Source organism: Chanos chanos, chromosome 8, assembly GCF_902362185.1.
Source record: "Chanos chanos chromosome 8, fChaCha1.1, whole genome shotgun sequence".
In the NCBI taxonomy this organism is placed as follows: domain Eukaryota; kingdom Metazoa; phylum Chordata; class Actinopteri; order Gonorynchiformes; family Chanidae; genus Chanos; species Chanos chanos.
The window spans coordinates 39,578,806-39,603,800 of NC_044502.1; the positions used below are offsets into that span (position 1 = coordinate 39,578,806).

Here is a 24,995-nt window from a genome sequence, read left to right on the forward strand (position 1 = left end):
CTGATAAAGTACATTTAACACAGGTTCTGTTTGGCACAGCAACATGGTTCTATGTGGCAAGCATTTCCATGCCATTCTAATTGGAGTAATTGCACAATTTAAAGCCAATTCCTTTCCATTAGCATGTGGGAAAAGCTAACGCCACTACTTCATAACACCACACATGCTAAGGTTGGAATGAAGAACAGACTGGAGTAATGTCTTTGAGCAGATAACTTTGGTACGTGGAGTTTTCACCAATATCAAAGCCCTTTCCCCCAAGGTCAAACTCGACGTGTTCCCATAAAGCATCACAGAGGAGCTGGATAAGCTGCCGTAACTATATCGAAATTCTCTTAGAAGGTTAATTGCAGATGAAGCCTCGGGGTCTTGGAGAAAACACGAGAACTGTGTTCATTAATTTTCCCCAAGATCACTATAAAAAGTTATTGCACTGACACACTTATGGCAAAATGCCATTAGGAAATGGATAAGTAACATGAGAGCATGAGATTTTTAGCCGCGTTACATCAAAGCTACCGCATAATTCAGAGGCCTAGGAACAATATGGCTGTCATTAACAAAGCCATCAATTTCAGTCCAACAGAAGGATAAAGTAAACGTTAGGTCGTCCTGGCTCCGTACGTGAATTTTCATTAGCATGTAACTCATTCAGTTAGTTTAGTTACAGTTCAGAGGGATAAAAGTAACTTAGATGTTAGGGAAAGGGAGTAGTACTCACATTTTATGAGTAGAACAAGTATTTGTAAAGTAGTAGACCATAGACATAAACTATTTGTTTCACTAATCAGCGACTGGGGCTGTTGTTTTATTGTGACAAGGCATTATCTGATTTCACTAATGACGCTTGAGAGGATATTTGAACTTTACTGCCATGACTCTTTGCCATGACCCTGGTGAACAGGGAATGTGAGGGAGGACCTACAATGTAAAAAAAAAATATATATATATATATATATATATATATATATATGGTTGTTTTTTTAATGCAGTTTGCTTTCTTTTATAATCGCCATGGCAACGTTTAGCGTGAGTTAAAGTTCTTGCTCTGATAGAGTGGAATGGCCAGAGGGGTACAAACAGGCCTCAACACGGGCCTAATTCTACTTCATTTCCCATTAATGTCAGAGGAAGAGACCAGACCAGCGCAATAAACAGTCCGGCGGGGAAGAGCTGGCAGTGGAGTGAGGAGCATGGAGGAAAACACACAATCTTCAACAAACACCCCCCCACACACACACACCTCCACCCCCCCAAACACACACACCCTAACAACCCCCTGCTGTCCCTCCCTCGGAAAAAAAAAAAAAAAAATCACAAGAAATAGTGCTGAACTTAAGCCACACAATAAAAAGCAGAGCTGTCCTCATCCGGTGGCAGAGTGCGGAGGGATGTCTACGCGATAACGGTATTGAATAGGGGCTGTGATGGCAGGAGGCTAGGGCAGGCAGCGTCTAAGCGTGAAGCTTCCCCCCCCCCTACCAGCCATTTCAAAGAAGTGGCAAAAACTCTTATGTAAACTAAACATAGCACCCGATTATGTAAATGGGCCTCTGCCTTCTCCCATACAAGGAGGACTAAAGAAAAAAGAAGCCCTTGAGGCTGCCTGCACTCTGACACTGAGCTAATAAGCAGAGACAAAGCGCTCGCTGCTCAAAAGCATGACAGAAGATTCTGCCGACATATCTGGAGAACACCAGCAGACCTGGAGGACCCTTTTTTAATTTATTTATTTACTTTTTTTTTTTTTTTTTTTTAAACAAATTGGAAACATTCCTAAATGCACTGTTTACTCTCATTTGGGATTCACAATGTTTCATTGCTTCTCAACAGCAACACTTTTTTTTTTTTTTTAAACTGCAATCTCCTACTGCGTGTACCAGTCTGTTTCAGTCTGTCCCCCGTGCCATTCTGCCAGAACTTCCAAATGCACCAATAGTCCAAGCAATCAGGCAGTCATGCAAGAAAATACTTGAGATTCTCTCTGAAGCTGATGCAGTTTGCTTTTTTTTTTTCTTCTTCTTCTTCTTCTTCTTCTCCTTGGCTGAAACGCTAGTGCCTGACTGTGACATGACAGAAGCTAAATTCAGAAGCCCTTTAGGGACAGACGGGGAGGAGAGCGCGTGTCGTTACCTGAAGCTAATTATCCAGAATGATCAATCACACCGCCTCGCAGAGGTCAGCTTCCTGTTTTGTGCGGCGGGAAGCGGAGCCGGAAGAAGGTGAAGGGGTGAACTTGGGGTGGGTTAAAGGGGGCTTTCGGTTTGTGGCTCCTCAAATCTCCTACTTCATTAATCATACTTTTCACGCCCACGGCTTTCGCGCGGAGCATGACAGCGACACGGCGGAAAATGATTAATACTTAATGCAGCGTTTAAGAGTAAGATTTATGCCATCTGTTAGCGGATGACACAGCGCAGAAGTCCACCTCTTCACGTCGTGGCGGGGGCTTCTTGTCAGGCCAGATTAGGAGGGTGATTCATAACTTCATCTGGAGCAGGAAGGTCACCTCTCACAATCAGGTGACTTTGGTTCCCCCTGGCAGAGGAGGAAACCGGGGGGAGGTTAGGGTAGTGGGCTCCGCAGGAGCGTCCGTGCTCCGGAAAGGCCTGGACAGTTTACAGCAGCCCAGGTGGCCCTGTCACCAGAGCGCTGGCGTCTTTTACAGAGACTACACATAACAACAGATGGTGCTGGGCTTCACAGAGTTTGAAGCAAAACATGTGAAAGGGGGAAAAAAGTGTAATTATGGCCCAAGGTAAATATTATGCTTTCTGGTTATGTGAAAAAAAAAGAAAGAAAAAAAAAACAACAGGAAACAGGCATACAATAAGTAAATAAATAAAGTGGTTGAAAACATGAAGTAGTGGTGTGGTAGATCTCAGTATGAACTCAGTGAAACAGCCAGTTCTGAATTTATAACGCAAGTCAAATCTTTACAAATCTCTGCTTTATATAAGCAAATCTCTCCGTTTCATTTCTCCCTGCGAATCTAGTAATATTAGTGTGTTGAGAATACAGAGAATTAAATGAATGGTTTTGGCAGGTACAAATTGTCTGTTTAAGTCTTAGACAGGGCGTGGTTGTGTAGCGTAGTTTACTTTCTCTTCAGCTCATTTCTAAATGTCAGTTTTCAGTTAATTAAGGAAGCCCTAATGCCCAAAGGGGTATGTGAACTTATGGAGGATTAGAAAAAAAAGACATAGACAGCGACGCAGATAAATCCTTATTCCTCAACTTGTCATATTTGGATTATAAATTACCAGGTTCTTCCTATTTCTCACTCCCTTGCATTTGCATATTCAGACATATTCAAGCATCACAAACATGACATAAATGATTTATCTCCACTTTATCATGTATAAAAAAAAAACAAATAAACGCTTTCAAACACATCTATTATTTCTTTTGGCTAAACAGCCAAATGTAACAGTATGTTCTGTTCTGTTTTTCATCTCTTTTTTCCCATCTTCATTAATTCTATTCTATTCACAATTGGTAAGCAATGAGAAATGATAATGATTACAAAAAAACAATTATTACATGATAGAATAATACAGTATGAAAAATGATAATGATTTAGCTATTACTAAAATCACACTGACTCCATGCACTGAAGTTCTTGAGATGCATATTTGATTTTCAGATTGTTGTGAAAAGATGGAGGAAAGGGTCCTTTGAGCCAACATTATATATATAAAAAAAAAAGTTCAAAAGTTTCATTTCTGTGGTCATTTCAGCCACAACACTGCTACAGCACTTTATCAATTCCACAACCTTAAATTCAGTTTAACAACATCGATTGGGAATTAATTAAACGAAACCCTAATTTTGGTACAGTTCAGCGCCACAAATTAGCCTTTCACTTTTGATTCTTAATCCATTCCTTCATTGCAAATAAACATATAGTCTAAACTGTTAAACAGTTAGATACTCTTTGCTTCATGTCCACACAATGGAGTTACTGTTCACTTAAATCAGCCTAACTGTTCAGCGTCTGCACCTGCCCTAAAAAAGTCTGTGTGATTTAATGATTATGCTCAAAATAAAATGATAATCTTCTCTTAAATTCAAAACTTCTATATGTGAGAACTATTTCACCTAGTTATTGTCTACATGGGTTACCAATATGGTTCACAAATAATAGTGGTTAGGTCCACCATCTTCATCTTGTGAAAAACACGATCTTTGCCTACTCTCAGACAGAAGCGGGCCTGGGGTCCAGACAGACCCATGGTCTCCCTCGGGGAGACACATTGACTTCCAGTGCTTTTCTGACAGGCATGAGCATGCCCAGCCTCAAGCAAAAAAGAGACAAGTTTAGAGAGAGATAGAGCGCTGCTAATAGAAGACTTTTTCCTATAAATTGTCTCAACTTGTTCACATCATCTTCATCCCTGTCAACCCTCAACAGTAACAGCATAATCCAGAGCCTGGTGACAGACAGAGAGAGAAAAACCTCTGTTGTCCTCACATCCTGTGAAATAAAAAAAAAATTGTGAGTTTTGATATCAGTCAAAGAAAGAAAGCAAGTTCTATAGCAGCCTCTGGAAATAAAGATGATGTCATGTCAAAATACCAAACAAGGAATTAGTCCAACTGATCACAGAGCCCTGTAGCTCTTCTTTAAGCATTGCTGATTTGAACAAATCTGCTAAGTGGTGAATGTAATCAAAACAGCATGTTCCTACAAAGGGTCTTGAATAGAAAGTCAAAATGAATCCTTCATATTGAAAACCACTGTGTTGTTCAGATGATAACATTTCATGTAACACTTTTCCAGATTCAGATTTACTCTGCTGATGAAGAAAACCTATGATCAACGGGCCACAAATTGACAGAATTTGTGTTCTGTCTCACAACAGAACGTCACTATGTTCTAAAAAAAAAAAAAATACTGAGCTTCAAATGTTAAGCTAATTGATTCTATAATAAATCAGTGACATAAAAACCCATCAGTCATAAAAGACCGGGAACGCATTCCAACTCACTGCTCTTCTGCTGTGAGGAAGAAAACAACCACAAATTGCTGTCACACTTCCAGACAGCGTTTGTTAGCAGTGCTAAAGCGCATCCTGATTAAAATTATAGACTATTAATTCGCTTTGTTATGCCGTGCGTGAGGATGTAGCCAACATAATGAAACACGCGACTAACAAATTGCCGGTTGTGAAAAAGGAAGAGGATTCTGTTTGTTTTTACAAGCGCTGTTTCACAGGCAGACTGTGCAAAAATGAACAACGGTGTTAAGAAACTGAACAGTCTGGTGGGATATGGTAGCAGAGGAAGAGACAAGTGCCCATTCTAAGCATGTTAGAACAGGAATCAATGCACCACACGGCAAACCTGAGATTCTCACACTCTCTCTGCTGTGACATTTATAAAAGGATAAGCAAAGCTACTGGAATTTCCATTGTTTATGAATTTATCTAGTTCAGTATTTCTCTACACCCTCAACAACAACAACAACAACAATAACAACAACAACAACAACTTAAATGATAACATGTCTGGATTCTGCTCCTACTATTAACACTAGGCCTTAGCTGTTTAAACGCTCTTTGGGGAGAAACCCTTTTGGAAGAAAGTATACATTTAAAGGAAAAAAAAGAAAAGAAATCCTTGGCAACTTTAATTTATGCGCACCCATTTGACTCTCCACTCTCTGTAAGTTTGTGGTCCTCATTTGCCTCTCTCAGATCAGAGGTAATTAGCATTGTGTCTGGGCCCAGCCGTGCAGGGAAACGCTGCCGCGGATGTAATGAGTGGAACAGGCCCCGGCAATTACATTAAGTCCAATTCTCTGATTGAGGAGTAAACAAAACAACCTCCCCCACCCCCCCTTCCCATGACCAGTGCCCCTCTCACTCCCACCCACTGAGCTTAACGCACAAAGGAGCCAACACGAGAGCCGGAAGATTCCATCTGCGCATGAACTGAGGTAAAGGAAAGAAGACGCAATGTAAAAAAAAAAAGGGGGGGATTGGAGCCAAAGCCAAGTCTAGACCACGTCTGGGAGGAATGGCGCGCTGCTAAGTACATCTTAAAGGACAGTGAAGACGTTTCATGAAGCTGAAGAATTAGGGAGTCCACTTGGCTATAGAAAAAAAAACAAAACCAGACTGTTCACCTGCAAAGAGACCAACAGAAGATAAGTTTAGGGAAAAAAAAAATCAGCAGGAACTGTACAAGTGAGAAAAACAGTCAAGATTTATGAGCCCTTTACATCTCCTGTATGCAAGTCTCCAGCGCTAAAAAGAGCCACAGGCTAAATGTTTCAAAGAGGAAAACATTAATAAATAAAAGATGCAGGCCACACCTCCAGTGAACAGCTCTTTTAAAGTATGTCTCTAGCTAGCGCCCAAGTGGCGGGGTGTTTCCAGCCTGTCAATCAGCGTCAGGATCAGAAACGCGGAGGGACTGGTAGTGACAGCGCTCCGTCATAAAGCTGTATGTCATTACGCGCTGAGGAGGGTCTGACTAGGTGACAAGCATGTTGTGACATGCAGTCGGGGGGAAACTGTGAGGCTAGAGGTGCTGCGGTTATTAACAGGCTCCCAAAAAAAACAACACGCTCATTTCATTGTTCTAAAGATAAGATTCCAGTCTCATCCAATCAGACATAAATCTCCACAAAAATACACCTTTCATTCATCAAGAGGACATAATTCACTGGATCTGACAGGTTTCTGTTTCTGTCTCTGTCTTCAATTACTCTGGGTCTTTGCTACGATTCGAAGCTGACCGGATACCAATGGCCTGGGTGAAAAGGAGAGGAAGGTAGTTTGCAGATCAAAGGGAAAGAGAAAGAGAGAGAGAGACAGACAGACAGAGAGGGAGAGAGAGGGATGAGAGAAATAACATGGAGTGATGCAGCAGGCTCACGGGTCGATATAAGACAAACGCGTCTCTAATAAGCCAATGATGGAGGCTGTGAGCGCGGAGGAGTCCCTGGTGTGGAACAGAAGATCTGAGCTACAAATGTGATATTGACTTGTCTCTGATTCCTTCAGCAGCATGCAGAAATACAGTGTCCTAAGTAACAGCATCACCGCAGAGAGGGAGCAAGTTATTAAAACTAATTTTAAGGAACGTGACAGTGGAAATATCCTCAGTATGATTAACATGTATAGAAATGACATCTTTTAGAACAACAGTGTGACCATTCAGTTATGCCACTGCTAAAAAAAAAGTGCAAAGCACACACAAAAACCAGTTGAAAGGAGTTACAATCAGTTCTTTCTTTTTGTTCCAGTTATAATGCAACATGTCAAAACACAACAAATATTTCTCATGGGTCATATTTAATCCAGTTCCTCCTCACGCGGAACACACAGTAACTTGCAACTGGTGTAGCGACGGGGATGTAGACAAGTCCAGACATGACTAGATCAGATCAGACGTGACTAGATGAGAACAGACGTGACTAGATTGGAAGTGAGTTACAGGGACAGAGCTGTGAGTTAGAGAAGTTACAGCTCCATGATACAGAGGTCTGGGAGTCAGAGTTCAGCGGCCGCACATGCGGGGTTTGTCCTGGAAGACCGTTACCAATCCTGGTCCAATCGTGATGGATGACCTGCACTGTGCTGACGAAACCAGTTCTCAACAGTGAGAGGCTGGAGACAAACACCCAGAGCCCAGATTCTATCTCTGAGGGAAGTGAACGTCCATACGCTCTACAGATGACAAATAGTCTGAGGACAACAGGAGTTGTGACACGTGAAGGTCAAGTGCTCGTTAATTTGATTAAACTGATAACGAGGTTAATCCTTTTAAGAAAGTCTGAGGCCTCTACCACAGTGCCTTTTCAGTCTTGTGCCTCTTCAAATTGGAAAGTTCGTCACACTACTGTTATTTAGGGGCTACGTGCACAGGCATGCGCACGCACGCACACACACACACACACACACACACTATTGTACTAAAGCAAAGAAAAGCTATAAATAATCAGATTTTCACTCATTTACAGCAGTGGGATTTTGCTTTTGGTCTTGACGTGACCCTCTCCATTTGTCTCTGTAGATTATTAGAGCTTCTGTGTGGACACAACACCCAGGGGTCTGAACATAGAATGAGAGATGAGCCACAAAGGGAGCAGACTGAGAGGAGAGGAGAGGAGAGGAGAGAGGAAGGTGAAAAGAATAAAACGACAGAAAGCAATGACTGAAGTACAGGAAGAAAAGTAGAGAAGAAAGGCAAAAACAAATCATCAGAGCAGAAAAGAAAACAACAGGGGCACCAAAATCTGATTTCCTTCCCCTCTCTATCTGTCCTCTGCCTTTCCCTCTCACTTTCCCCTCTCTCTCTCTCTCTCTCTCTCTCTCCTTCTCTCTCTCTCTCTCCTCTCTCTCTCTCCTTCTCTCTCTCTCTCTCTCTTCTCTCTCTCTCTCCTCTCTCCCTCTCCTTCTCTCTCTCTCCCTCTCCTCTCTCTCTCTCTCCTTCTCTCTCTCTCTCTCTCTCTCCTTCTCTCTCTCTCTCTCTCTCTCTTCTCTATCTCTCTCTCTCTCCCATCTGCCTTCCGGGCTAACAGAGTTTTAAGGGCTGGCTGATGTTTATATGAATCTGCACAAGTTGTGTGCTCTCCAGCAGGGCCAGGGAAAGAAAGACACAGAGGAAGAGAGAGAGAGAGAGAGAGGGAGAGAGAGAGCAGCCAGCAGTCAGTGCCCTCAGAGTGTGCCGCAGTGCGTTTCAGCCCAGTGACTGCAGCCACAAACACACAGTAATGAGTAACTGGGCTCTCCTAATGAAACACTGATCTTTCAGGGTACTTTCTGCAGGCATGCTTTAATGAAAGGTTTATATAGTAATGGTGAAAAGGCATATTCCCTCTCAGAAAGTCTGGGCACATCTCCTGTGGGATGTCACATCTCTCATATTTTAATAACATTTTTACAGCACTTAGTATTAATGCGTCTCAGCAGTGAAGCTCGAAAATCAGACTGGAACAGTCTAAGGACCTGACTTCATCCTAATATAGCACAGGGACCAGGACTGTGTGTGTGTGTGTGTGTGTGTGTGTGTGTGTGTGTGTGTGTGTGTGTGTGTGTGTGTGTGTGAGTGTGTGTGTGTTTGTGTGTGTGTCTGTGTGTGGTTAATATTGTCTGGGTGGGTGAGTCAATGCGTGTCAGTGGGTGTGTGTAGTAGTATGTGTGTGGGTGAGTCAATTTGTATGCGGGGTGAATGTGTGTGTGGGTGTGTGTGTGTGTGTGTGTGTGTGTGTGTAGAAGTATGTAAGTGGGTGAACTAATGCGTGTCTGGTGTTTGTGTTGGTGGGTGTGCATGCATACTTTGACTCTATGCCACTGTTGCCTAATGCAGATCTTTACATTCACAGCTTCAGGTCAATCACCTGACTGGACCCTGGACATTAGACACCATTATGCTTGTCTGGTATGGAGCCATAATGCTCCCTACAAACAACAAAAAAAAAATGAAAAACAGACCAAAAAAAAAAAAAACACAGGAAAAAAAAAAAACAAAAAAACAGGCCAGGCACTTCTCTAAAGTGACCCAGTTTCCAGAGTTGTGAAATGTGAATCACCTGTAAGCCCCTGATAAAAGTTATCACATCTCAAGAGAACATTTTATTCCATTATAGAAGCTTTCCTGCTCATTAGGCGGCTGTTTGGAGCAGTGTTTTGACCTCGCAGTGGGACGGTAATTTCTAAGACCATTAAGAGCACACACAGCTTTGAGAGATGGAATAAGCACAAATAACTGAAATGGCAGCACATTCAACTTTGAAGAGCAAGCCTGCTGTTACCATAATACATAAAAAAAATAAGACAAATGCCTCAATATGAAACTTTAAATAAGCCATGGCAGTTTGCCTATTCCTGTTTTAGTGACGCCGTTACCCCCCCCCCCCCCCCAAGACATAAAAATATCAGTGACTGAACATGCAGGGCCAGCTCTCAGAGTTATGTGTAAAGCATCATTAATTCCAAACTGTCGACCGCTCATTCAAAAGAACAGGAACCACCTCTCTCCTCCTTGGCTAACATCACTGATTAACCACATGTTAAATGTCAGCTCCAAACCCCCCACAGACAAAGAACGTGACTTGAAATGAATGTTGCCTGGCAACCCCATTTGTATTAGCATCATTCCGTTGTTTTAATATTAAAGTCTGGACGGAGAGACCACAGTGGCGGACTGGGCCACTCATTTCCTGCAGAGATATCAACAGAGTCTGGACTGCATCAGGATCTGTCAGCGGAAGTCACTAAGTTTCAAACGGTTTCACCTGCTCTTTGCTGTTATAGAGTAGATATCCACCTGTTTTCTGCTGTTACACTCTTAGTCTTCTCTTCTCTTCTCTTCTCTTCTCTTCTCTTCTCTTCTCTTCTCTTCTCTTCTCTTCTCTTCAGCCAGAACATGGTCAAGAAGCCTACCTGTCCCAACTCTGTCTCACTGTTCACCTTGTCTGTGCTGGGAGGAGGTGAGACAGGGAGGGGCTGGGTGGCTGTTTTTGTAGGTCAGAGATATCACCTCATTTACAGTCCGGCGAGAGGGTGAGCACACCTCTCGTCAGGGCCAAAGGCTGCGCTCATGCATGCTTCATAAGACGATTCTGCTAGTGTGGACAAGTTTGCAAAAGCCAGAAAGATAAAAAAAAATAAACAGATGCAAGCACCTCAGAGAGCGCAATCATTTGCAAGGCAGAGGAGACCCTGAAGGCAAGATGAATAATCTTGAAAAAATGGGTATAGTTCTAATTTTTTTTTTTTTTTGTCTGGTCCCCGAAAAAAAGACAGAGTGTATCTGTGAACAGCCTTAAACAGAATAAGGTCAGCAGTCATTAAGACAGCTCCTATCAAAGTGACACTAAATACCAAAGCAACATCACAGTACAGCACTTAGCATATGCTATGTTGAGAGCTGTGGGTGTTGTGAAACTGGCAGTAAGAGCTTCTTCGTCTTATCAAAGGTGGGAGTGGAAAGTAGCGGATTTAAGAGACGTGTCAGTGTATAAATTTGTAAGCAAGAATGAACCAAGCATTTTGAAAATGATCAGAGTAAGTAATGCGAGAGTGTAGGGAGATAACTGTGTGAGAATGGAGAGATAAAGAAAGAAAGACAGACAGACAGGAGAGAAAGAAAGAGCAGGGTCTTTTTTTTTAAACTTTTCAAACTCTAAATAGTATCAAATAATTCTTCCTCCCCAGAGAGAGAAACAGACAGACAGGCAGGCAGGCAGACGGACGGACAAAAACAGACAGAGAAAGAGAAAGTCTGCATGTGCGAGAGGTGGGTCTCTGGTCCTCATCACTTTGCAAATTAGTGTCGGGAATGAAGCTGGATTGATACCTGCTTATTACCTGAAGAACACTAACTGCACAGATTAGAGGGTAAGCAAAAAACCAGGTGTGCCTGCTCCACACACACACACGCACACACACACAGACACACACACACACACACACACACACACACACAGAGACACACATACGCACACACTCACACACACAGAGACACACACACACACAGACACACACACACACGCACACGCACACACAGAGACACACACACACACACAGACACACACACGCACACACACACGTGCACACACAGAGACACACGCACACGCACACACGCGCACACACACACACACAAACTTCCACTTTTCATACGTGCCACACGTCCACATTCTGACACGCATTTTCACACATAGTAGAGAATATATGAAAACAGACATGCACGGTTGGCACTGAGTATGAAAAATGCCCTAGGATCCACTGTCAGCATCTAAATAACTATTGTAATCAAGTTAATGTGTAGCTCCAGCTCACTAATGAAGTTACAATCTCTGTCTCCTCCAGGGAGAGAAGTGATATTTTTGTCCTGGCCTTTCAGACACTGCAGGTTTTCTTCCCTAAGGCATTAGGAAACAAACACAACATCTTCCATGCTATCTGTTATCTAAAGCACTAATGACCGCCCTGGGAACCTGTCTGCTGCAGGCTTGCACCTAACTCATGCATACACACACACAGACAAACACTAACACACTTATTCCTCAGAGTTGCCCTAGGGCAGGGGTGAGCAACAGGACACAGCAGAATTTGAAATCTAGCGAAGAGGTGAACCACACACACACACACACACACACACACACACACACACACACACACACACACATACACACACATAATTGCATCACTGGGGCACAGGCACTGACATGAAACTTTTTCTCTTTCACTTGCAAAGCTTTTTTTTTTTCACCACAGTCAGCCCCACATATATATATTTATGACTTAATTATGAACAGATTAGGGAGTGTTCAGCTTTTTTCAACGTTCTTGGCAGGTTCTGGGCTTCAGACCTGTTTGAAATCCCTCAGTAGAACCGCTGGCGCCACATGGGCTTGCTGGACTGGAATAAATCCCCAGGACTATGGTCTCAACCACTGAATGGGCCCCCTTTCCCGGGACCCCAGCTCAACGGCAGAAAAACTCCAGCATAAATCCGCCGCCAATGAAGCAAGAAGGCTTCCTGTTTGGGGCAGGGGCTTTGAGCGTAATTCTGCCTCTGTAATGACTGTATAAGTTGGCCTCCCTTCAACAAAACCAATCAAATTTCTATCCTCTTTCAGCAACATGTAGGTGCTTTGAAATTCCCTGGAATTCAATCATTTATAAAAAGGGGCATTTTTCATATCTGTTCCTTAGAGAGATTTTTTTTTTTTTTGTTTTAAAGCGAAATTCCTGAAGTTTAATACCAATCACATTACCTTAAGAGTGAGTCATTGACTACCCCCTCTAATAGGATTAGCGATGACATTTAAAAGGTCACATGTCCACACAAGGGCCAATTACACCAGGCCCCCTGAGACTGTAACACATATACCCTGATCTGACCCGAGGTGAACTTGGTTGGACCTGATTCATTTTACAAAGTAATGTCAGGCTGTGCTATACTGAGCTATGCCTTTTGAGAAATGTTTCAGTTTCAGTTTAGTGACAGGAAAAACTTTGCCAAATCCCTACAGGAAAATATGAGCCCGGCGAGAGCTATTACAAGGCTAAAGGTATCGCGTTACGGCTGTTCCACATCCTAAAAAAAAAAAAAAAAAAAACAGGTCTCGGAACAATTAGAACTAGGCCTGAACAGACCTCTCCTGGCATGGCTCCTCAGACAATGTGTGACAGTTGTACAGACGGGTCAGCGGGTCACAAGCAGAAACACTGACCTCGTTGTCACAGAAAGGAAAACGTCTTTAAAGTAACTGTCGAGAAGTGCTCACATGACACAGGCTGCAGAGTTGTTCAGTTCAGACACTCGTAATACAAGAAAGACTGAGAATGTCCTTTAGGAAACCCCCTGGTGCCTGCACAGTTTTAATTCAAGCCCACTCATTCACCAAACTAATGAGTATATTAATTACCTTACATTCCAAATTGAGTGTGTGTGTGTGTGTGTGCGTGTGTGTGTGTGTGTGTATGTGTGTATACTGTAAGTGTGTGTGTGTCAGACAGCCTAACACCTCACACCCAAGTTTAAGTATCTCACAAGTGTACAGAGGAGCAAAATGTAACTGTGCTGCAATTAACCACAACAAATTAAACAACTTAAAAAACTAGGTCAGCCATAAAAGTAAGAAAAAAAATTCAAATCTACGGGGAGAAGGGGGCAGGGAGGGGGTGGGTCAGAGAGAGAGAGAGAGAAAGAGAAAGAGAGGGTAAAACCAAGCAGAAAGCATTAGACGATCGAAGCTGATTCGTAGCTGTTGCAGTCATTATTATTTGATTCCTCTCACTGTCACATGATGCTATAGGTCTTTACCTAAGAGCACTAATACCCATATTAGCCCCTTGTCTGCCTCTAATGCCTTTTCTCTCTGACTGTCTCATCTCCCCGCTTCTCTGTTTAATCCAGGCTTAAGCTGGTTCTTAATTAGCCATGCTGACCAGCTGATGGACAGAGAGAAAGACAAAAGGCCTCACAGACAGTCTAACCCCCGTAAAGCCAGAGAGCACCTAAGAAAACACGACATGCATTCATTTCATTCGAATGGATCTCAAATATATTTCTCAGTCGTGTTAGAAGCTCAGTTCTGACATCCATGTTAATACTAAGTCTTTATCCTCAGGCTTCTATAACTTTGCAGTAAGAACTTTAGATGGAAATTGCATTTGGATGAGGTGCAGATAAAAACATAAGGAACTTTAATATGTGCCGTTCTGAGCTATGCAGCAATGCGTTTGAACAGAGTGCGTGTGTGAAATTATGATCCATGTGTATTTAGAATCTGGTTAAGACAAGAAAACACTACTAAACCCTTCAGGCCAAAAAAACAAACACCCACAAATGAATTGTAAGGCCGTTCCACACAGGCACACACACACAAAAAACCCCTCCTTTTGTTCTTCAAAATCCATCTTCATTTTGAAAAGCCCAAAGTGGGCAGCATAGGCTTCGCATTCATATGGATTTGTGCTAATGTGAGACTCCAACACTGAGCTGTTTCACCTTCAAGTGGAGGAATGAATAAACTGGCTGCCTTCCAGGTGGTGGTGGGAAGTTGGAGCAAGTGGGCACCTGTTCTCCCTGTAACCAACCCCCCCCCTCCCCCCAGTCCCCCAGTGCCCCCCCGGCCCCTTGTCCCATTAGCCCTCCCACCCATCACGCACCCTTGCTTTCGGACTGGCTCATAAACATTTCAAATCATCACAACATAGAACCTTTTACAAAAAAAAAAAACTACACTCTTTAGGAAAATGTTCCTGGTAAGACCTGCTTCGAACTATAACTCCAACAGTCTGTCACAAAAGTTCTAAGAGAACCAATTTGGCTCTTTCAACCCTAAGACTTAGACATCGGCCTGGCCCCTGCTGCGCATACGAGTACTACTGCAGGCTGAAATAAAGACAGAGGAAAAGCTTGCCTTCAAAAAGTCTGCTTTAGACACCAAAGCCCCACGAGCCATTGATCTGCTACTGCTCCAAAGCAGGAATTACACTCTCCAATGTAAAAGAATACTAAAGCATGTTCATGGCTATCTAAGGCACAATGCATTAGTGTTGATGGCTAGATAAAGAAAGAAGAAAGAACAGGATTCTCACAGTCAGACAGTCTCATTCTGATTAGCATCAAGCTTGAGTGCTTCCCAAAGAAAAGGCTCCCACACTCTCCAGAGTGAACGCTACAATCCCCCTGAGGCAGGCGCACACACACACACACACACACACACACACACACACACACATACATGCCCACGCTCACAAACACACGTACACACACACACATGCACACACGCACACACACAAACACACACACACATGCACACGCACACATACACACGCACACGCAGATACACGTGTGCGTGCGTGCACTTTTTCTCTTATGAGACGGAACACAAACTTACGGGAGCTTATCTCAGCCCATGCATATGCATTATGAATGCCAGCCAAAAGACTGTACGCTGACTTCAGCAGAGCAACTGAGCATGAAGGGCAGAGTATTATACCAGAGACACGGAGAGAGGGAGAGAGAGAGAGATAGAGAGAGAGAGAGGGAGAAAATAAAGACAGAGAGAGAGAGAGAGAGAGAGAGAGAGAGAAAGACGGAGTGATTTGATCATGATCTGCGGATGGATACAGGGGCCCACGGGAGCAAGTGGAGTGGAGTTGAGGAGGAAGTGATAAGCTGTTTTTGACAGCTGGCGGTGCTGAAATCAATAGCCCTCTGCCGTCTCCGTCTTGTCGTCCCTTTAATCTGAGCATCTACGGTCATCTGTGTCAGCTGACTGCTTCATTCAGTTCCTTCCCATGGTCATTTTTATGGATTACTATTATACACTCCAACAAACTGGAATATCTATCTATCTATCTATCTATCTATCTATCTATCTATCTATCTATCTATCTATCTGTATATCTATCTATCTATCTATCTATCTATCATTCTGTCATTCTGTCATCCTATCTGTCAAAAAGCATCATTTACTGAACACATCATTGGCTTGTGTATGTGAGTGAGTTGGGACAGAAGATTAGAAAGTAAAGTTGTAGCCTACGGGAGATGGCAGCTCAGACGGAGCCCCATGTGGTCCATCAGTGCATGAGGGCTGTCTTATCTGGCACACCTCCACATATTCATGTGGACAGGTAACAGAGTGAACGGTTCAGGTAGAGACGACAGGTCTGAGGGAGAGGTCTATGGGCCTGACAGTGATGAAGTCCCTGCTGACACCCCAACGTAGCCACGCCACAACCTGCCAGGAGCATCTGTCACTGGTACACGGTCACCTGCTACTCTCTGGAGAGAGGCGAGGGGAGAACCAGAGAGAGAGAGAGAGAAAGAGAGAGAAAGGGACTCTCCTATTCAAATCACGATCACAGCATCTTGACAAGACAGGTGTCAAACTGGGTGAAAAAACAAAGGTGAGAGGGTCAGACAAGGAGAGATAGCCTGACTAGAGTTGCATATGTGTGTGGTTTTGACCAGACCTGTAAAGACATTGAGTGTTAAGGTGTAATAAGCAAAGCCTGAAATAGCCTGCTGAGACAAGCAGCTGTAATTCATTTAACAATGTACAAGGCTGAGTGCAGCCCACACACACCTCCAGCTCTTTCATTTGCTCATAATGGCTTAATGAGAGTAATGTGATAATGCAGGCTACAATGTCGCCGGGTCCTCTGCATGAATATTTGCTTAAACATGCTTCTGAGAACTGGTTAAACTGCCTTGCTCACCAACCCCCCCCCCCCCCCCCCCCCCCCCCCCCCATGCTTCGCATGCTAAAAGGCTGAAAGATGAAAGGGACTCAAGCCCCAATTACAAACATGAAGAGGCACGGACTGAAGACGCCATTCAGGCGTCCAGTGATGGTTTCATATTTCACAGTACCAGCTCCGTATTGTGTTAACCTTGTTTCTGTTTGATACACTGTTTTGGTGTGAAGGCTAAAATCCATCTTGACACAGAGGTAAAAACAGCTGAGTCCCCAACGATTCAGCTCCAAACAATCGAATATACAACACATGTCACATTATTCGGGGGCCAAGACTTGCGGTGGAACTTGTAAAAAAAAAATCGGCCAATGGACTAAAAATAAACACACACAAGAGAGTCATTTCTCCAAGGGAAGAGGTGAGGAGTAGGACGCGGAGCATCTGTCTTGCAGACCCACTTTCTGTTTGTTTCGGCTGTTTGGGGGGGGGGGGGGCAGCTGGGGTGGGCAATTTGAGACGTTACATATGCCAGAGGCACCCAAGCTGTGAGGTTTGGCACATTGCGGTTTCTGGCAAAACTGGAGACATGGAAAGAGGTAGGTACGGTGGATTCCTGAAATAAACACTGCTCACTTCCTAATCAGTGTCATTGTTCTAGACCACCCAACAGTAAAAACCAAGGCTCTATAAACACTGCTGTACAAGGATTACAATTATTTATGCATTTTCAACCAACAGTGACTAAAAACATGGCAGATGGATGTACTTCTTTAAAATATTTGGCAAGCATAACAAGCAGCATACGACAGTGTAAGGGAGGGTATTCAAGCTTGCTTAACATATATCTCCATGGCACCGCTTAATGTCAAAATATCAACTGAAGCGACGTCATCCTATTCGTAGGTGACATTTGATATTCTCTGTTCACTGACACTCTTGTTAAAAACCGCACATTCCAAAATACATTCCTTTTTCTTACATTTACAAATAAGAACAAACTTGACCGTTGTGCAGTTGTATTTCTCAAACAACGTGGGAACATCATTGTGACTGTAAATGCTATATCTAAAATAAAAGGATTCTTTAACAATCATATCAGGCATTGAGAAAAACATTCTCATATCCTCATAGCGCAAAACAGCAGTGCAAGGTATGGCTCACACACAGCACATCAAATATATGACTATCTCCACAGGCACTCTATACCTCATTCTCCTATATCAAACAGATGGCTCTTACCCTGGACAAAGGTTTGATGAAATCTTAGTGAAATGGACTTGCCAGGGTGCAGAGATCAATACGACATTAATCTCACCTGGACTGGGGCACAGAGAGACTGATTTTCACTCTGTGACTGTGGGGGGGTGGGGGGGGGGGGGATCAGGGTCATGACGTTGTAAATTCAGCTGGTCTGTCAGCCTGTTACGGGGACCGTGAGGAGTCCGGCACTCAGCGGAGACAGCCTGTAGCCCCTTGGGCATCCCTGTTCCATTCGCTTGAGAAGTATCATGGCAGGCGATGACAGGTGTGACACATCTACTACCAGGAGAGTACTTATGTGACGTCTGAGCGCCCTCAAAATAACACACACACACACACACACACACACACACATACACACACACACACACACACACACACAAAACACACACACACACACACACACACACACACACACACACACACACGCATATATACAATTATGCATGTGTTATAAGGAAGCCATAAAGCCAGATTTCCATTCTGCATTACCACAAAACATGGCCTGAAAGGTCAAGGGAAAGACAGTAGGATGAATTCATGCGGCTATAAACTGAACTTTATGGAGATGCTCATCAGCATAATGTGTAGCACTGAAAGAGAAAGAGAGACAGAGAGAGAGAGAGAGAGAGAGAGAAGCATATGCTTATGCTGAATGGCACATTGTGCTGAACTAAAACATGACACTGGATCTATTTTTCTCTGAGGATATTTGGTGTCCTTCTCAGTTTATTGTCACAAATCAGGTCAAGAATTGCGTAACTCATGTTCATTATGTTCTAAACCCACACTGCTCTAAAGCAAGGCCATTTAGCATGATGATAATCAAAGTCAAGAGTTCAAAAACTTAAAAGAAATATCAAGACCTCCATTTCCATAAGCTCTACAAGGCATCACTGAAATTCACCACGGAAAAATCACATCCACTGCAAAATGATTTTTATAAAAGATAAATGTCCAGTGTGCTTCTTTGCATATTCTGAAAAGGCTACAATATGTCAACATATGCTTTCAAATGTAAAAATGCATTACTTCACTGACCCTAAGGCTAGTTTATCTCAAGCAAAATATGAAATGCACACAGCGTGGCTATTTACAGTAACCGAAAGATGCTCAGTATACATCACAATTACCTCTGTGAAAACATATTTGCTCTATATTTGAGAAATATTCAGGGACAATGGGTGATGAATGCACTATGAGTGAATCATTCCTCCAGGCAAAATTCTGAACTGTTGAGTAGAAATAAAGGATGTAAATGCAGCTCCTTTTCTACTTCAGTTTTACCTTTTTGTTGCTTTCAATTCAAAGATCAAGAGTCAAAAAGAGTGGGCTGAACACTGCTCAAAAAAAAAAAAGAGGAAAAAAGAAGAAGAAAAAAAGGGAAGGAATGGAATGTGTCACTTTGGCATTCTTGACATTCTTCCGGAGCGGGCAGAACAAAAGAAACTTCGGAGAAATCTCGGAGTGTTTAAAACCTATATTTCATGCTCATTTAAGCCTTTTGTGGAAATGTGAGTCCTGAATCATTGCGTGTTGTTTCTACTGAATAGTCTTTGTTCTCGAGCCCTTCATAATGGATTTAGGAGTTTAGGAGACCTTGACACCACAAAGCATGTCCCCGTGTACTCCTGAGCTTCCTTGCCTTGCCTTGCCTTTTTTTTTTTTTTTTTTTTCAGAGAGGCTCTTTTTAGAGCTGTAGAGAATCTGATGAATCAACCATCGGGCTCTATAAGGACTGTGGCAGGACACAAAGAAGAGAGTGGCAGACTAAACCACACAAAAGGGAGAGACAATATGATCCCCAGTCGTAGAGATGGAGCACAGACCACTGCTTGCTCCTGTTAACCCACACATTCTATCTGGCCTACGACTGAAAGTGAGTGGCACTTCAAAAGTATATTGGAGCCCTTAGAATCCAAAGACCACCTGTGCCAAAGGGGACCGTGAGGAGACTAACATTCTCGTTTTGATATATTGGTCGCCATAATTATCAGTCAATGACAGGATATCACTGTTAGTATCTAACTGGCTGCTTGCATCTCATCAATCCTCTAGCTGCCACTGATGTCGAACAGAGCAAAAACAGATAATGGTAGGGATGAACTTCATTAGAGAACGGACTGGAGGTTTCCCAGAATACACTGCACACAGAATCTGGAATGGATTCATGAAAAAAAAAAAAAGAGGTTTGATTTAACACAGCTGTGGGACCAGTTGTTGCTGTTACACTCTGCACTCCTCTGTCCTGTTCAGCATTAACATACAGGCTATCAAACATAAGAAATGAGTCAAGCAGTCCAGAATGCACCCTCCCTTGTCAACCGGCGCTTTTACGGGCTGCAGAGGGACTTTTGGTAAAAGACAAAAGGTTTGAAACTTTCGTACGGTGCTTCTCTTTGTGACGATTCATTTCACTATCCCACTATCAGACCGATGTTTTTCTTTCACTTTCCCTCGCTAAACTTCCATCAAGGTCCCCCAAAATGGATTTGTTTTTAAACCATCAATAAATTGAGGTGGAATAACCCTATCCTTCCAGAGACAATAAAGGAGAGCCAGTTCACTCTTGTTTTTCACTCATTTCCCGCCAGACATGACTCAGTCCTGCTATGTTCTTTGAAGAACAGATCCCTCTAGCAGTTTCCCCTTCCCCTGTATCCAAATCAGACAGCAGGGAAGTCCAAAGAAAACATGTCCAACAAGAGACTCTCTATCTCTACTGCTTTGAAGGAGCCAGTTTCAGCTGTTACCCTGAAATTCACCCAGACACCATCTCATCATCAGTCTGGCAAAGTTGACCACTGTAGACTGATTAAAGCAAAATGGATCTTCTGAAATCCAAAAAAAAAAAAGAGATAATTTAAAAAAGGCTGTGGTTCGCTGAAATAAATTAAACATAATGTTAAATGTTCCAATAACATACTAACACTTTTAAAAACTTTCTGGCCACGTAATATCACTGAAATTATAGCAACTAGAAAGAAATTCCATCGCAAAGACCATCCTAAGGCACTGTTACCACGTAATTAATACAGGTCAAAGAGATCTGTCTACAATTTGTTGCCTTAGAGGAAATATCTGTTTAGTATATGATGATTTGGGTTTAGTCTAGCAGATCGAGGAATTCTCGTAATAATTTCCTCCACACTTTGGAGTCAGTTTGTCTGAAAACGTTAAGACATGTCACGGTCGGCATTACGTTAACAGTGGAAAAACCCTTTCTGCTCTACTGAAATTCACCCACATCACAAGAAACGAATCCAACGACTTCCCGCAAGGCCCAATGCTCTTCCAAAAGACAGACACGTTGTGGTTGGAAATATCTGAGTTAGGAAGGTACAGCGCTCCCCTGTAGAATACACGATCTGACGCGTCAGTTGATGGTGATCATGCCGCTGTTAGATAACGTGAGACTACATAACAAAGGACAGATTACGATGATGGGGCTTCCATTGTATTCCCATTAGAAGCAGGATAAACTATGTTGGAGGTGATTCATTTCTAATGGAAACCAACATAAGACGTGGCTTTTTATGTTACTGATTGTTCCAGCTGCAAATCATTAACTGATGGAATTTCTTTAATATTACCTTAGGCGAGGACTAAACTGCAGATCTCAGCAGCCAGTATGAATAAGTGAGAATGTTCATTATGTGTCTCAAGAAATATGAATGACATTACTTACAATGAGAAGAATATGACAAAACAGACACTGAGACAGTGAGAAAGTAAGCCCTTTGGAAGTAAGGCCTAACATAAGATGCTTGAATATAATATCAGGATACAGTCATGCAGTATTGTCAGAATATGAGAATAACATGGTGCTCTTCAACTGTAATAAAAACCAGTGGGTAGAATCACAAATTGTTAATTGTGTCAAAACCACTACAGATGTAAGAAGTTGTTTTTAAAGAATGACAGCCCAGTCGCAAAAATAGATATAAAAAGTAACATGCATTTTAACTCTCAGACGACGCAACCAGACAGCTCGTGCGCTGCCTTGATGTTCCATTCGAGCTGTTTTAATTATCTTCACGAGATTTAATTATTTTCATAATTTAACCATTCATCTTAATGATATGCTTCGTTCTCCTCATTATGAAAGACATTTGGCCATACGATTTCCGCACCACTGCATATTCAAGCCTATAACACTGCCAATGAGCATGTTAAGGATAACCAATAATGTATGAAAATGCCCTTGAGAAGAGAAAATAAATCAAACATAATTCTGCATGACAGACAACACCCTGTGATTGAGAACTCAGCTGGCACTTGCTCCATCACAGCAATACTTTATTTGCATAACTGAGGATTGGGCTGCTCTCCAGACACGGAAGTCACTTTGTCAAAAGCAAGCAAAATAAAAAGGGGGGGTGGGGTGGGGCGGGGGGGTCTTAATCTGTATTATCATCTATTATTTGTATTATTTGGTACAAAAATATTAATACTGCATGGCTCATTACAATGATTAAACATTGACTGTTTAGTAAGACTTCACTCAAAAGGATGAATATTATCACGGGCTGTGCTGATGGGATAAACTATTCATGGAAAATAAAGCACGGATGGGATTAGAATGAATCCATTCAATTCATTTTTGGTCACTGGGAGTTACTGGCTGGCCTCTGTAAAGCAGACCAAACAAAAGCTTGGCGGAAATGGGAGGGGATTGATGATGATGATAATAATAATAATAATAATAATAATAATAATAATAATAATAATAATAAAGAGGAAAGAAGAAAAAGTCAGTCAGACAAAGTCAGGATCTGTCAAAAAAAGAGTTTAATGAGATAAAACAATACCACAACGTCTGAAAAGCCACACCCAGCTTCATGTCTGGAGAACTCGTTACTAAACCGAATTCTAAATGGATGTCACTCAGCTGACCGACAATTCTTAACAAATTGATAACCGTCAAGTTGCCAGAATAAACGGAGTGATATCACACTGCACCCTACAGACCTGCTTTAAAATAATCATTTCCTGAGAATAAATTAATGATATATCTCTGTGTGTGTGTATGTGTGTGTGTGTGTGTGTGTGTGCTCGCGCGCGCGCGCGGTTGTGTGCGTGTGCGTGTGTATTGGCATGTACGGGTTGTGTTTTAATTGTAGGGTACATGGTACATGAACTTATTCTGTTGTGGAGAGCGTGAGAGCTGGAGGTAAACGACCTGTCTACTCTTCATCTATGAGCTTCTAAATTTGCATATTAAAACCTTTGACAAACACCGAACTGTCTGCTGTTTGTTGGCTATTCATTAAGGAGTTTGGTATGCAGAATTCCTTTTTCCGAATGGTTCCTTCTTATTTCTCAGTTCATTCTTATTTCTTCATCTTCACTTAAATCTAAGTAAGGCCTCGTAACAGAAATATCTCAGAGGGATTTCCATAAATGTGCTGTCAGTTTACCCAATAAATAATCAATTTTGTGAAGAAGAACTGTCATATGGAATGATGAATATATTCCACAAATACACAACATTCAAAAGTCTAGACGCTCGTTAAGCATGCATATTAAAGCTGCTTTACAACATCATCACTCCAAATCCGTGATAGTTATTGTAATCCCGGTGTTATGCTGTTATTTTGAATTGCGCAAGTTTGAACACAGGCGAAAAGGCAACTAAGTAATCACTATTTCCTTCTAGCCTGTGATCATTTCACCTCCGTAGGTAGGTTATATAGTGGCTATACATTGCTTAACTACAACAGTTCCAGAGAAATTATACTCTTATCAAGAGGTAAGAGGATGCAAAACTCCTGGTGTTTGCCGACTCAACGGAGATCCGCGACAATACAGTTCATTCTGTCGAATTATACCTGTGTGGCTTTTGCCCTAAGCGTTTTGAACGACTTAACGGATAAAACATTCAGCCGAGAGCGTTAACCTTTTCCCCTTGTAACAAGGAAATAGTGCATTAATGCAGTTGATGATATTCATTCAACGAAAACGTGCGGAGAGGTTGAAAATCATCCTATAAATTCAGTAGCTCCAGCTAGATAAACCATTGTCGGCAAATGGGACATAGCTCAGAGGCGAATTGTTAAACATGATAACGGCAGAGCCATACACATTTTCTAAAATAAATTATTTCGTTCAGACTTGCCTTTGTGACGCAGCCCAAAGGCAACTGCCGATTTAGATCGGTGATAATACAGCACAGACATTAAAACACAGTTAAACAAACTGTTTCGTGCATTGTCTTACATTGAATGTCTCATCCAACAGAACATAGTAATGTATCAACTTATAAATAGGCTAGAACTATTTTCTACCGGCGCTACCCAGGTAAGACTGACAATCAAGAAAAGGGGAAGTGGTCAGAAAGCGCGTTCTCCCGAAACGATTCTGTTCAATGACAAAATAAAACAATCTCAGAACAACGTTTGTCTTTGTGGAAAAAACATACGAAAATCTTCACATGCTATGGGCGAGGCGGCCAGCATATCGGGAAAGCATGAAAGGAGGTTTAAACCCCACGACTCGTTCTACGCAACACAAGAGTGCAACTGACAAAAACAACCACCACACTCTGATGTTGAAAAGTACTCTCCAGCTTCATAATGTCACACAACTGGGTTTTCTCACTCATCTGCGACCACATAAACGCAGCAAAAGTTTGCAGCAGTAAGATATGACAACTCATTTCAAAGCTGATGTCTTGTTTTGACTGAGAAGAAATTCTTTAGTATAAGAAACACGAGTTGCTTTGCGATTGCTCATTTACGTTGAGAGAGACGAGGGTTTTACCTGTTGGTCCTTCGATGCCGTCTGCGTGAATCTGGACGGCCAGAATCAAAAGAAAAGCACAGGCATTCATTTTTAAGGTTTAGTCCAGTTAGGGTTATATACTGAAAACATCTCAGAGACTCCAGTAACACTCGTTCGTAAGTTGTGGTCTCCAGCCCATAGACTCTCGAATCCCAGCCGAAGCGCAGTTGAATTTCTCATGGAGTGATACAGGGGCAGCGCGAGCCCTACTAACTGACGTCAGGATAAACAGTTGAAAAAGGATATTTTTTTCTGCCTTACTTTCTGGCTCTT

The 24,995-nt window shown here is 42.4% G+C and overlaps 1 protein-coding gene across 4 annotated transcripts in view; it reads right to left on the reverse strand.

Annotated features, from left to right (window-relative positions):
- The window catches only part of ptprub (protein tyrosine phosphatase receptor type Ub), a 135,111-nt gene extending 110,340 nt beyond the window's left edge, over positions 1–24,771 (reverse strand). For all 4 annotated transcript variants that reach the window (XM_030781236.1, XM_030781235.1, XM_030781233.1 and 1 more), the window contains exon 1: positions 24,702–24,771. In XM_030781236.1, coding sequence (XP_030637096.1) covers positions 24,702–24,771 — 70 coding nt within the window. The remainder of the gene's footprint in view (positions 1–24,701) is intronic.
- Positions 24,772–24,995: the final 224 nt, after the last annotated feature.